We start from the raw sequence: 13,834 nt of genomic DNA on the forward strand, positions 1-13,834 counted from the left end.
CCGTGTTTTTATATGATAAAAAGGGTTTCCTAAATGGCAACAAATCTAATAAAATTGCCGGTGCTGTTTTTTGTTTTCAATACAATATATACGCAGCATCTGTGCGTTCCATTCTTTAGTTTGATTTCTTAATTGCACTTTTTCACCAACCCCAAGCTATTGTGCCTGACTTGTGCCCATTTTTCCGTCTGTTTTTACTCCAAGATGCATCCATGTTCAATGTTTCCTCTTTTCGGGTGTTTTTTCGGACATACGATCTAATTTTTTTTTAATAAGTAAAGAGAGCGGTCATTACCAGCGACATGTGTGCGGTGTTCCAGCCCTTACCAAAGCCTCTCAACCGGCTAGAGCAGTTTGCCTAAAGAAACTAAAGAAATGTTAGTAAAATGCAACATGCAAACAAAATTACTCTTTATTCCAGGTAGTCATATATGTGACGGTTGTTGCTACCCCAAAATGTAGTAGCCTCAACTACCTTTTTTTTTGAGTGTGGGGCAAAAACCGCAGTTGAAGTTGAAGTCTGTTCATCGTAATTCTTCCGGGAATAACCACTTTACTGTACGGAGAAATAATACTCCACTGTAGACGCTTGCCACACGTTTGCGCATGTCGCCTGAATGTCACGTCTCTTAGAAGCAAATGGAAGGCGTCGGCATGCAACGCAACTTCTTCCTGTCTCTTTTCACTGCAGAAGCGGATAGCCAATTTCCTGATCCTGGGACGAATGCGTTCGTGTGAATAGCAGCGGCGCCCTGAAGAGGAATGGAGCGGACAAAAACAGTGCGGATTCAGCGCGGCTCCCTGGTGCTGTGGCTCCTGCTGCTGTCGGTGGAATACGGCCTCTGCTCGCGTAAGTTCGCTTTGGGTTTCCTGCTCGGTTATAAACTTGGAACCTCTGCCCGTGCCATGGTGAGGCGTTCCGCTGCAGAACACGAGGTTGCGGGTCTGAATCCCGGCCGCGGTGGCCGCATCTCGGTTGGGGCGAAATGCAAAACACACCTGTGCGTTGCGAGATGTCAGTGAGCGTTGAAAAGCTCCAGGTGGTCGAAATTACTGCTGAGCCATACACTACGACATTGCTCTCAGCAGAAGGGCGGCTTGTTACTCTCGCATCGACGGCGCTTCCTGCAGTGACCGGTTCTGTCCTGATATGAAACTTGGGGTAAGTTCCATGACCAGTAAGTTTCGTGACCAGTAAATAAAATATTTAAAATGACCCTAGTTTTACTTAAAACTTAACAGAAGAGATTAAACCAGGCCATAAACTGGGCGTACAGTATCTAGCATATACGTGGAACACAAGAAATGGTTAAACTGTCGAAATGGTTAAAAATGGCCTTGCTGCTTCGTGGTGAATTCTACTTTTGTCCGCTTAAGAGCCGGTTTTTAACCATTTCTCGTTTTCCCTCTAAGTATGTCACATACTGTAAAAAGGTTTCTCAGCCAACTTAGCTCGGCGATCCGGCACCTGAATGCATGCTGTCTGCATGACACAAATGTGCATATTAGACATCTATTATTTCGAAATTAATTAATCAGTTCTGGTGAACCAAATTTTAATTTGCATCCCATGGCTGCGGAATTAGTTGGCCGCAGTCATGAAATTCAGCATAGGCCCGAGCAAGTTAGCGCGGTTGTTCTGGGATGGATCGAACTGAACGTTACTCACGACTCGTCTACTTCGCTGGGATCATGGACGAAGGAAAAAAACAAAACAAAACAGGAGAAGCCTCACGTATCCCAGATGCATTGCGAAAAGCGTGCTGGAAGTCCCGTGTCATTCCCAAGCTTACTTTATGGGGTAAATATCAAAGGCGGGAAACGGAGAGACACGAGCCTGAAGAGGCAGCTGCCTCATGTAGATCGCGTGACGCATCTTCCGGGAACGGGGCTGCTTTACGAATGATGACGTCACGGCCTATCCTCTAATTTTTCCTTCCTCCATGGCTGGATCTTCCGTCTGCATGTGAGTTGTACCGCTTTCGCAAGCAGCTTTTGTGTTGCTTTATCGGCATTGGCGATGGTGTGCGAGTTCTAGGCGACCATTTCCAGCATCATTAATTTTTCATCCTACCTGGATGTCATCAATTTCGAATGTTGATTTACGAAGGTGTCTTGATCTACGGAAACACGAGGTCTGTGCGCGGCCGACCACCTTTGCTGCACTCCCATCACAGACATCCATGCAATGTCACGGGGACCGACTGTCGTCAGGCGGCGCGCCAAAGTGGGACACTCCTCTCTGCCCATTATTGCGCTATGGCATGCTGCTACCTGTGTACAGATGTTCCTGTTAGGTACAAAAGAAAATTTCGTTGGATCCCACACGCCTATTACTTAACGTAGGGTTTTTGTGAACGCTTTGTACGTTCGTGCCATGTCGCGAGACTGACAGCGCGAAAATATGGGCAAGGTGTTGTGCCCAGCGTGCACAGTACAACTACCGTTGTCACTCGAGAGATTTACTAGCACAGCCAGACAGCCGTATGGCAGATACGTTAACGCATTGCCGTTGCTACCGTTGCCAGGTTTGTTAGCCACATTTGCTGTACGGTCGCAACTACCGTATACTTACCGTGTTTACCGCACGGTGGTGCTAAGATTCTCTACCATTTCCTGCCGGAGAATGGCGAGAATCTTGTAGTTTGCTTTCAGGCGACGTGTTCATGCAGCAACTGGTGCTTTCTTTTGTTTTAAGGCGGAATCCCTTAATGTCTCATAGTTGTAAGCAGGAGTTGTCGACAGAACTGTCACGCTTTTCAATTGGTCGAAATGGTCGTTACGTCACAGTGCGTGAATTTCAAATGGGGCCAATTGTACTTTGGCTAGTAACCATGCAACCGATTAAAGGGATAGTATAGTGATGCTCCAAGTAAGTGGGACTGGGTTTAGTTAATTAGTTAATTAGCCGATTAGCCTAATTAGCCTTTCCAGCCACACCAGACATATAAATAAAACCGAGTAGGAAGTTGGCCGAGTTGGGGAATCGAACCAGGGTCTCCGGAGTGCGAGACGAGCACGCTACCACTCCGCTATGCCAGCTCGGTGGTTTGGAGTGAACAAAGGCCCGTCTAGTGAATACGGTGTCTTCGTTCACTCCCATCTCCCTCTCTTCCCATACAGCGAGGTTCAGGTGTCCACCGAGATATGCGAGCCAAATACATTTCCTTTCCTCAAAAACTAATTTGCCGACGAGCAAGGCGTAGAGCCGAACGGGCGATGGTAGAGAGAGAAAGGAATTTTAATGAGGGAAAGGTGGAGAGGTCGGCCGGTGGTGTTCTGTGCACTCCCTGGCAGCGTTGCAAGACGCTGTCGCGTTGCACTCTTAGAGGCAAAGCTTAACATCTTAACCACACCTCAGTGACACAAGCACCACTGCCTCACCGCACTTTAGGTCAACAAAGTGCCTCCCAGAATTTTGTTGCTTTCTAAATGTTACAAAACACACACCGAGGCACATAGACGACGAAAACAATTTTCAAGACCTGCATCACCCGCGACTATTTAAAAACCACATTTTCATTTGAATTATCATTTATGTGCTCTTTTGTACATTAGCTGACACTTCCACTACTGTCGTCATGTTCTGTTTGCATTTTATCTCTCTAACTCTCTCTACCGCCCTGGGGGGAAATTCATTAAAAATTTTATGACGTAAGAGTGGACATGTGCCTTTAGCAGTGCAACTGCCCTTGGTAGAAAGTTGTCGGCACAGCTGGACGCACCCCAAGTTGGCTGTTGCAGAGCTACGTTATGGGCCTACATGCGAATTTTTGGTTTTTATCGGTGAAATATATGATGTCCCTGTGCGGCCAAAGGGACGTAGAGTTTACATTAACCTTTTTTTTTTTAAACCAGCCGCTCATGTAGCAGTACACGTACAACATAAATGGGCTTCTTAAGAGCTGTCTTTGCTAAAGAAAGTCGTACAATCGTAATAGAAAGTAAAAATGCCGAAGTTAAATGATTGGGCCGTGAGCGAGAAAGTAAGTGGAAGTTTAGTTCTAAAAACTCGATTATCACATTCCAGTTGCACTCGGGGCTAAACGAGAGGACCGCGCATCCTATTCTCCGCGTGTTGAGGCAGCGATGGAACTTCTGCTTAACCGTCGCGGATGCCACTTTTTCAAAAAACAATACGTAACCAACTAGCCCCACAACGTGTGTTGTTAAGGAAGCCAGAACACGACACCTTCGGTGCCGTTTATGCATGGTTTCGCATTGACGGTTGCTTGCTACGGTTCCAAAAGTTTGCAGTGCCCTTACATGCAGCGGAAAAACCTACTTAACTAAGCGACGGCCCCAAGTCGGTGATAAGTCTGAGCAGACGACACTACGTTAGCCAGCAGCGCTTAGCTAAGTGGCCTAGCTTTCCTGTATCTGTAACGGCATGTCTAAGTCCGCGGAACAATGCCTCAGAACTCACAGTCACTGTACTAAATTGCTAAGATATCTTTGTCTCACCACGTTCCTGGTTCCAGCACTTAGTTTTCTGTTGTGACCTACTGTAACTGGTACTGAATAATAGCCCGTTAACTCTGACATGTACGCCAGATATGCTGACCCCTTTCGGCTAAAACGGAATCAAAAATAAATTCGGCGTATGTTTAATTGTCTGTGTTTTTATGCCCTTCTCGTTATGGGCTTCTAACCTCTCTGCGCACGCGACCAGCGTACGCTGGTCGCGTATATATGCAACGAGAAATCGTATATACAATCGTATAAGCTATATGCAACGAGAAATCGCATGACACCACCCTGAACGCTGTACGAGATACGTTTGCGTCCCAATTTTGGCACGAATGTCGGGAAAACTGGCGCCACATTGAGTTCGGCCAGTGGCAAGTACATATAGACGAACGACATGTATAGGATTGCCTGAAGTGACGGTGCTCGGCTTGCTGGGTGCATCATGCGGCCGCTTGATGGCATTACCCTACTACTCTTGCCATCGCTAGGATATTCTGTACCATCTGCGAGTACACACACCCACACAAGCCTACACACACCGCCGGCTTTTCTCGTAATGAGATTAGTAATATTTTCGCATTAAAACCGCTGTCAACGCTATTATTTCAGGGCAGATTATGCACGCACAACAGTACAAGCAATAAAGTAACTATATATGCATGTAAAGTAACTATGTATGTATATTAAAGTAAGTAAAAGAGCGTGCATGCGCAAAGGCGATCACATATTGACTATTTCGTTAACGTTAACAAGCTAATTCTAAGGGTTTTCAAAAAGACGCTGCATGCATGTTGCGCAGTGAAACTGAATCATAACTATTCATATAGTAGTCGGGTTAAATAATCAGTATGATGTTAGCTGCCGATCGACCACGATTTTTCTTGTCCTACGGATACTGCTTGTTCCACACCGGCTCAGGTTCTTCGTTTAGCGGTTTTGTCTCTTTGCGGACGGCTCTCTGTTTACGAAAGCCATAAACATCGAGCAACCTGTGAGGTGATCGTATCCGCGAGAAGCCATCTTTGAGTCCCAAGCGCAGCGCGTGTTCAGACCGCAATGCGATATGCCAGCACGTTCCCGAACGATGGACTTTGCGCGGAAGGGAGGAAGTAGAACTAAAGCGTTCGGAGGCCGCGGACTACAGAATTAAGGGCAAAGATCCTGCGCGGAACACAGAGTCGAGCTTGAAAACAAATAGCGAACAGAACGACGAGAGCAACCGAGTAACATGAAACAGATAGCGGGGACTCTTGTCAGGACGCATATGGAAAACTGTGAAGTTTGTACGAGTGTGCTCTTTTTAGACGTTCTCAGCTGGCATTCTTGAACTTTAGCCCCACTCCCCAGACCCAGACAATATTTTTCTACCTTGGAAGAAATTACCTGCTGACAGAACGTTCAACACGATTCGATTGAGGCGCTCGTTAATTCAAATAGAAATTTGCTTACCGCCAAAAGCAGCCACAAAATGGCGAAATTTTGTAGCGGTAGATTTGCTGCACTGGCCGTTAACACGGCGCGAAAACGATCTCTAAGCAGGCCACATACCTAACGTTGACTGCCAGCCTTCCCTGACAAAATGTTCTTGAGAGAGCCCATAGGCCGTCAACAGGCTGTCTAGGCTGTCAACAAAAGTTTTGTTTCGAGGCTGTGCAGCTTTCTGGTTGACACGTTTTGAGCATCTCCAGCGGCTTAAAAGATAAATAATCAATTTTAATAAATGGTCCCATCAGTGCGAAGTAAAAAAAAAAACCATATACTACCCCTGTTCCCTCAAGGTACGGCAGAAAATACTGTTTCATTTTCATTCCCGCAGCACATGCCAGCTTATACCGCGTGCGTGCGATCACCCTGTGTACAATGCGTAAAGATCGAGCAAAGACGCCTAAGATTTTTTAGCCAGAACATTTACCGCATAGACTACAGGCTAGACGAACCCCGTTCTGCACGTGGCACTGGGAAAGTATAAAAATGCAATTTTTGTACCTCAGCATGCGCTCTTGAGAGTTCAGGAGCAGTGGAAGAAAACGCTTCTGTGACGAAATGTGAAACTTATAGGGCTGAATATACGTATAGTTTTATGATTCTGTTAGTCTATTTGGCCCTGGCGGCGTCGGTTCTCACGACGACGTAAAGTTTCCGCTAGCGCATCGGGAACGAAGAAAAAAAGCTAACAACTTTCAAGGTAATACTTCCTCCTGAATCCCTGTTGGTATCGATAACACTGCCCTTGCATTTTTGCGAAGCGACGCTCCAAAAAAAAAAAAAGAAGAAGAAGCTGTAGCGAAGACATGGATTCTTCGCCGATCTCCCAACGTGGGAATATGCCACTACACAACTGGAGAACAACAACAGCATGGCTGACGAAGCAGAAGGTATAGCAGTCTATTTCAATTTGCACTTCTGCTAGCCATTCATATTTTTCCGATGACGCTTTGGGGAGTTGTGTGAAAGGCCCCTCTCACTTCATAGCCATCCAACATGCATACTCGAATGCCTACGTCCTCCGCTAAGCCACACTTTAGACATGTGCGATTTTGACGCCAACAGGGCTCAGCGGTTTCCACCAGAGACCATTGAGTGATGACTGACGCTGTGTGCTTGGGGAATATGCCGCTTATCCTCTTGCAGGCGCAGCTGTGACGTTGCATTAATTAGAATGGGTCAATTAGTATTTTGGCGCGCTGAGAAAATAATAAAAAAAAACTGCTTGTAACTTCAGCAATTTAAGGCCCCCGTCCTCGGCCGGACCTGTTGGGTGGGCCCACAGGCCTCCTGGCTGAGCACATTTTCAACCCTTCGCATTAGGAGCGGCCACCAAGCTTATATCTAGTGCGAGCGGAGGCGTGGTATACTCCACTCCTCCTGGGCCGCGCTGAAAGTTTTGAAACGAAATCCGGAGAACGCTAAAGAATAGTCTCGGGCTTACGCGCAAGTGCCATTTCTGCATGGAAATTCAATTCCAGGAGCGTATTTTGCAGCGATCCTTTTCCCGACCAGTCTTTTTCTCTGCTACCACTGGTAATTACTACCGCCTATATCTCCAGTGGGGATAGCTAACGAGCGATGCGTGTCGGCAGCTGTCAAAGGAGGAGCTGACATGTCGCAAAAACGCAGAATAATTAATGGCGACAAGGGATCGTTACAGAACGCGACCTCACGTCGAGGAGGTTTCAGGGAGACTGGCACCGCCTCCGTTAGAGCGACATGGGCTTCCTGTCTTCCGGTACACTTGCTTGCGCACATGCCAGCGTCTGTGCGGGGGTCAAAGAGCGCATTTGCGTATCTGCTGCCTCACTTGCATCCGCGGTCGCGCGACACAGGTAGTTCATCCGTAGCGCGCCTCTTTTGCGTTCCAGTGTCAGACTCCGCAGAAAAGCCTTTTTTTTTGTTATTTGTCTTGCTGTATACTAAGCGTGAAAGACGCAGAGGTCTGCTTTTAAAAGCCTCTGGTATAAACACTGTTTTGTGCGCGCGTTCGGTGACAAAGCGGACCTACTTTTTTTTAATCAATAAAGTTTACACTCACTCACTCACTCACTCACTCACTCACTCACTCACTCACTCACTCACAAGAAGAGAGAAATCCGCGTAACGTTTGTCCAATTTTACCGCTTGAACATCATTCCAGAACACAATATATCTTTCTGACAATGATGATGATTTCATTTGGTTTCAATAAAGGCGGCTTGGCGAAAGAGTGCCATGGTTAGCGGGTTTTGGTTCACACAAGGCGGAATCAAAGATCCATTTTCCCAAGCACTTCACCATAAAGAAGCCGAACACTAGGCCAAGGGAAAGCTTGTGCCCATCGAAAAACCAGGTGTGCAACCAGCGGCACTGGGGACTTTTTTCTTTTTTTTTTTCTCGTTGATCCCGTCGTCCGTCTTCCTTTTCGTTCGCTGCACTCTGAACTGCCGAAGAAGAGCGCGCAAAGCCGCGTTCCGCGGCGGTTCCGCGAACAGCGCCAATTGACGGCCCGCCACCGCGAACGCCACTTTGACCGCGCGGCCGCGTCGAGTTGAGGCAGTGAGCCCAGCGCACTGTGGCCGACGATAGCAGTAATCATAAATAGACCACCCCCCCGCTGGCAGCCGCTCGAAGCGGCGGTGCCCGACCAAAGGTTGCCGGAGCCGGGGGCCCCGTCGACCGCCTCCGCGGCCGGCAGGCGGAGGTGTGGGGCCAAAGCTACGGGGAGCCGACAGATGACAACGGCGGCTGGAGAGCGAGGGGCGAGGAGGAGGCCTTTGCGCAACCACCGCCGACACACACTCTCTGTGTCCCGCTCCCCGCGTACCGAGGCCCTCCGGTCTCTGAACAGGCTAGTGGAGACAGAACACGCGGCGATGAAGTAAAAAAAATAAATGAATGCAAGTTTTTCAAAAACAGGGGTGAAGAGGGATGATGTAACCGCACGCCGTTGTATACAGGCCGTACGTCGCGGAGGGAACTCGAGGAGCGGTGAAACCACCGTGGGTGAAACATAAGGCACACGACCGAGCCGCTTATCCTGATTTAAGGGGGGGCGGCAAAGTGGTGTCCGTGGGAAGAGGCAATTCGCGGCCGATTCTTTTTGAAGGGGAGGGGAGTGCCGACATGTGCTCCTGGCGCCCTTGGTATAATTCGTGCTGCTGAGAAATGAAATGATAAAGGACAAAAGGAAGATGACTTGCCACTTGCCATTGGTCGGAAGCCATCCAGCCACTATTTCACTATTATCATAGATGTCGCGACTCTTGATCTCCTCACCTCCCGTGGCTCCGTCCCACTGCGTGTCGAGGAAATAAAACTGGAGCCCTTAACGGTGGGTCTGGACGATCAGCCATGGCTTCTCGCGACTGCATCTCGCGCAGCTACTGGGAATAGCATTCTTCTTAGGATGCTCACTAGGCGACAAAACCACGACGAACTCTTTTAAGGAACGCAGTTGAGTGCATGCACATAATTAATTACGCCAGTCAGTAGCACCTAAAAAGCGCATAATTTTGCGCGTCCGCTAGGAAGGAGAGGCTATTTCTCGAATTACCTTGCCGTTATAGCCGGACGCCGGACCATGGCGCTGTGCTCAATGTGAGGTACGATTCACAAAGACATTTGCACGGAAGTTCGCTCCACGAATCGCGGTAGCTAAATAGGCTCCGTGGTAACACCGAACATTACAATAATGCTACAAAAATGTCATGAAAGTTGCAGTAACGTTATAGGAATGTTACATGGACGTTAGAAATTGGCATACAATGTTATGTGCTGTAACGTAAACATTTGTTTAACGTTCTAAGTAAACACTGTTTTAATATAGCATTCTCAACATTATTAAAATGTATGAACAAGTATAAAACAAAATAACAAATATATTTTAAGCACTGGGTTCCAGAACTTTTCCTACTGTTTTTACAGTGAACATGTTTTTCAGCTAGCAGTACTTTGCAACTAAACCTCCTATAGATAGTGCCCACCATAGACTGCGTGCACAGCCCCATAACTTTGCTGGAAAACTTTGCTCATTACTCGTTATCCACAATCACTCATGGCACACCCCTCAGTAATGGGTATATAAGCCTGACTCCATTGCATCCTTTCGGAGGTGAGTATGTATGCCGAGTAAGAGTTACAAGTTGCGCTATATTGTGGAGATGGAGTGTCGCACTCGTTGCTGGTACTTGCAAAGCGTTGATGAAATTGTGCCCCGTCGCACTAGCGGGCCTGCATGCTCGTGTAGAGTTGCTTCACCATTTTCGAGAATGTTGCATTTCGGTCGTTTAAATGTTTAATTAATGTTAAGAAAAGACAATTTGAACATTTATTCCTAACTTTACAAAAACCTTAGAAAAAAAAAAGACATTAAGAACATTCAGACAATGTTTGATTGAAACAAAAATGTAACATTGTTGTAGTATCCCGGTGCAGCATGGGCTATTGGCTCTCTTGGTCAGTCTCTTAACGATAGCCAGCTGAGGTGCCGGTTGGTAATGAGCTGAACTTTCGTACGGACGCCTTTATGAAAATCGACATCCTGCTAAATGCAATTACTTCCGTGAAGGCCCTTAGCCAAACAAGCAGCAAGTGCGAAAGGGAGCTATTAATCCAAGTTCTGCTCACGGAGCCACCAAAGTCCTTACTTTTGCATGCGTACGCTAAGTTGCCATGTATCGCACTTAAGCAACCACGCTGGACGCCGAGTGAATTAAGGCCACAATATGCAAAGCAAGCTTTCTTGAGTGCAGATGTCTTATGCATGCCCTTCGCATGCCAGCGTAAACGGCTGTGGCCTGGCGAGGACTCTTTGCTGCAAGTGGAGCAAACGCGGTGGGAGAAATGCGTCCCGGGAAAACGTGAGAGGGAGACACCCTCCAAGCACGCCGCAACCCGCGGCTCCGGGAATCGGCACTTCCGCGGAGCTCCCAACTCCCACATTAACGAGACGGCAGGAGTGAAAGAAGCGCTTCTCCAATATCATTGCCCTCGCGTAGCCTATCGCTCGATACGCCTAGCTCCTTCCTCGCACGGAAAGCGTATACGATGATGTATGCGTTGCTACCGCGCTGTCAGCGACGGAACGACGGCGAGAAATGCATAGAAACAGTCACGCCTGATAGACATACGGCAGGAGCCGCCGTTTTTGACGGTCTTCCTCCCGTGCCCCGGCAACGCAGGTGACGTGACCTTAATCCGATTTGAAGGAAGTTCGTGATCCATCACGCTGGAACGAGACGCGGACGTATCCGAGGCTTTCTCTCAAGACAGCCATGCTCCTCACTGGCTCGACAGATACTGGCTATCGGGTCGTTCAGACCGCCAGCTTTTTTTCCAGCCTATTAAACCAGTTTGCCGACCCTATGCCCAGCAGAGACCTTAACGCGGATATCCTTGCTCCCCCCCCCCTCTCCGCCCCACTCCGTGCGCCATTCGCTCTCGCCCATTCTCCGTCGCTGCTTTAAGACAACCTGGAAAGCGGTATCTCTACGTGAGATTGACTTCTCTCGGGACGGCACGGGTTTCTCGAAGCGCTTCGTTCGAATGCTGCAGGCTGCTTGCCAGATGAACTGCCGCGTTCTCAGCACCGGCACGTTGCCCTGTAGGATTGAAAATATGCTATTGGGGGCAAATGAGGCGTGCGTATGCGCTCTGCACTACGGTGGGCGAGTAAGTAAAGAAGCAACTCAACCAGCTGCCACAGGTCAGCAGACAGCGGGTACAAAGTAACGAGATGTACAACAAAATGGTCATGTAGGTACTGATAGAGCCAAGGCAGCATAGCGCGCTGACCATGTTCGCGGCTGTTTGTACAAGCGACAGACACACCGGCAACTTTGTATACAGCGCGCGCACGCTCGGTGCGAGCGGAGATTGCGCGAAAGCGGCAGCCGAAATGCACGAGCTCCTCCGGCTGCCACTTTTGTGCAAGGGGTCGCTCGTCGCCGCCGCTGAAAGCTTTTTTTATTTTTTTTTAAAGGGGGGGGGGGGGGGGGGGGGGGGGGGGGGGAGGGGGGGGGATTGTGCACGCGCGCACAGCTAAAACGAGTCCGAAACGCACGCGGACTGCCGCGGGAGGCAGAGAGCAAAAGGGGCGTGATAAGTTGTCCGCATTCAACAGGTTTTAATTCCGGTGCTTTTATCTAAATGCAGGTCAGCAAAGGCATGCCCCTGTCCCGTAGGTAAAGCTTAAAAACTGGTGGGGTCACTTAAGCTCCGCCTTAAGGGTACGACTAATGCCCAAATATGCAGAAATTTGCATTCTGCACTTAATATTCATAGATTCCCGGGAGTCCCCATGCCACTGCTGGCGGAATGGTGCAGCGGTTAAGTGATGCGCCACTTCTCTGCGATGGCAGGTGCTGCCACAGGTGGGACCTGTGCGATCCAGGTAGCTCTAGCCAGCAACCTCTTGCGATCAATAATTAACTGCCACCTGCCACGGTGGGCAGGTTGTGACGACGCCACGAGGTCACGTGACCAAGCTGGCCCATCTACCTCCTAGGTTGCTTCTCTGGAAATTTTTTTGGGATTTTTGGTTCACGATCAACGACGCCGACGACAACGCCGGATTTTGTGCGACATGAGCTCCTTAATGCTATCGCGTTAAAATGGAATGTAGCGCTATAGAAAAAAAAAACACATCTTTACCGATTGCATCCCCGTGCTAATTAAGTATGTATACTATTTGGAGCTAGCAAGCAAACAAGCAGAAAACTAAAACACTCGACTTTTGAAGTCGCAAAACTAATATTATCAGGCCTTCACTGCAGAGCGTCATTAACCGTGCTATTTCTGCATTATATGACGTTTTCCGAGAAGCTATCGTGCTGTGCATGTTGCCTAAAAAAATTTCAGTAAGAACCTGAAGCGTTAATGCGTCAGTTCCTTGCTGCAAATTTTTTGCACAAATACACATGAGAAATCTGCATTTGAGGTGTTTTCGCGCATTGGTATATATGTAGAATAACGAGAACTCGAGGTTCATACATAAATTCATTATTTGCATCCATATTTTAATACAGACGTGCAACTGAAGAGCACATAATATATATGAATCAAAACACATTCTACCACCTTGATACGCTGGCACGTAGGGTCATCCGACGTGAGGAGTGCTGCAACTTTGCTCTTTTTTGTTGGGCTGTTTGCCACAGTGCGTAGAAAGCTGAGACAGTAAGGGGCGTTAGAAAGTCTCACAAGTGAGCATGCAGGCCCGTTTGGAGCAAATAAATATAGCCTACGAGCGTAGGCGTTGCCCGTCAGCCACAAGCAGAAATTGGCGTCATTGTTCGAAGGCAGCCCTGCCCCTCGAAGGGCCTGGGTGCGCGCCAATGGTGTTCCTGGGCACGACTGCGGGAGGTGCTGCACAGTGGGGCACTTACAGGAAGTTGGTAAAGTCTGGATACTCCACTGGTGCCGAACCGCCGAGGTAAGGGCCACTCTGACTCGCAGCCGTTTCAGGGAGACTTCCTCCAGCCGAGTTAGATTGGGTGGAAGGGGATACAGTACTTACACGGGGGAACGAGGACGCGTGTATGCTGCGTGAGGGAGGCAGACGATATTATATGGCTTGGGTTAGGAGCAGATCTGTGGGGGTAATGGAGGAATATGTCTGTTGCACGGGAAATAAGCTGCGACAGTGTGCATATCTGTATTCGTCTGAGCCCAGTGAATATGTATAGGCGCCAGGTGTGAGCGGCAAGCACCATATATGGATTGGGCACGCCGAAGGGTACCGCGGACTTTCTTTAGGTGCTTCTGTGCTTCTTGCGAATCAGTAAAAATATGAACTTGGTGATAGGGAGGGTCGTCCGGTAAAGCTTCGATGGTATCTGATACCGCTCGTAGTTCCAAGACAAGGGCAGGTGGGGTTTTAGTGCAGTAGGCT

The 13,834-nt window shown here is 48.4% G+C and overlaps 1 protein-coding gene across 1 annotated transcript in view; it reads left to right on the top strand.

Moving 5' to 3' along the window:
- Nucleotides 1–711: 711 nt before the first annotated feature.
- Nucleotides 712–13,834, top strand: part of LOC149351971 (extracellular matrix organizing protein FRAS1-like) — a 55,272-nt gene continuing 42,149 nt past the window's right edge. Inside the window, exon 1 of the mRNA XM_089577102.1 lies at nucleotides 712–850. Within this exon, the coding sequence (XP_089433228.1) occupies nucleotides 763–850 (88 nt within the window). The 5' untranslated portion in view covers nucleotides 712–762. The remainder of the gene's footprint in view (nucleotides 851–13,834) is intronic.

This window comes from Amblyomma mixtum, chromosome 3 (assembly GCF_055824585.1).
Source record: "Amblyomma mixtum isolate Tamu chromosome 3, ASM5582458v1, whole genome shotgun sequence".
Classification (NCBI taxonomy): Eukaryota; Metazoa; Arthropoda; class Arachnida; order Ixodida; family Ixodidae; genus Amblyomma; species Amblyomma mixtum.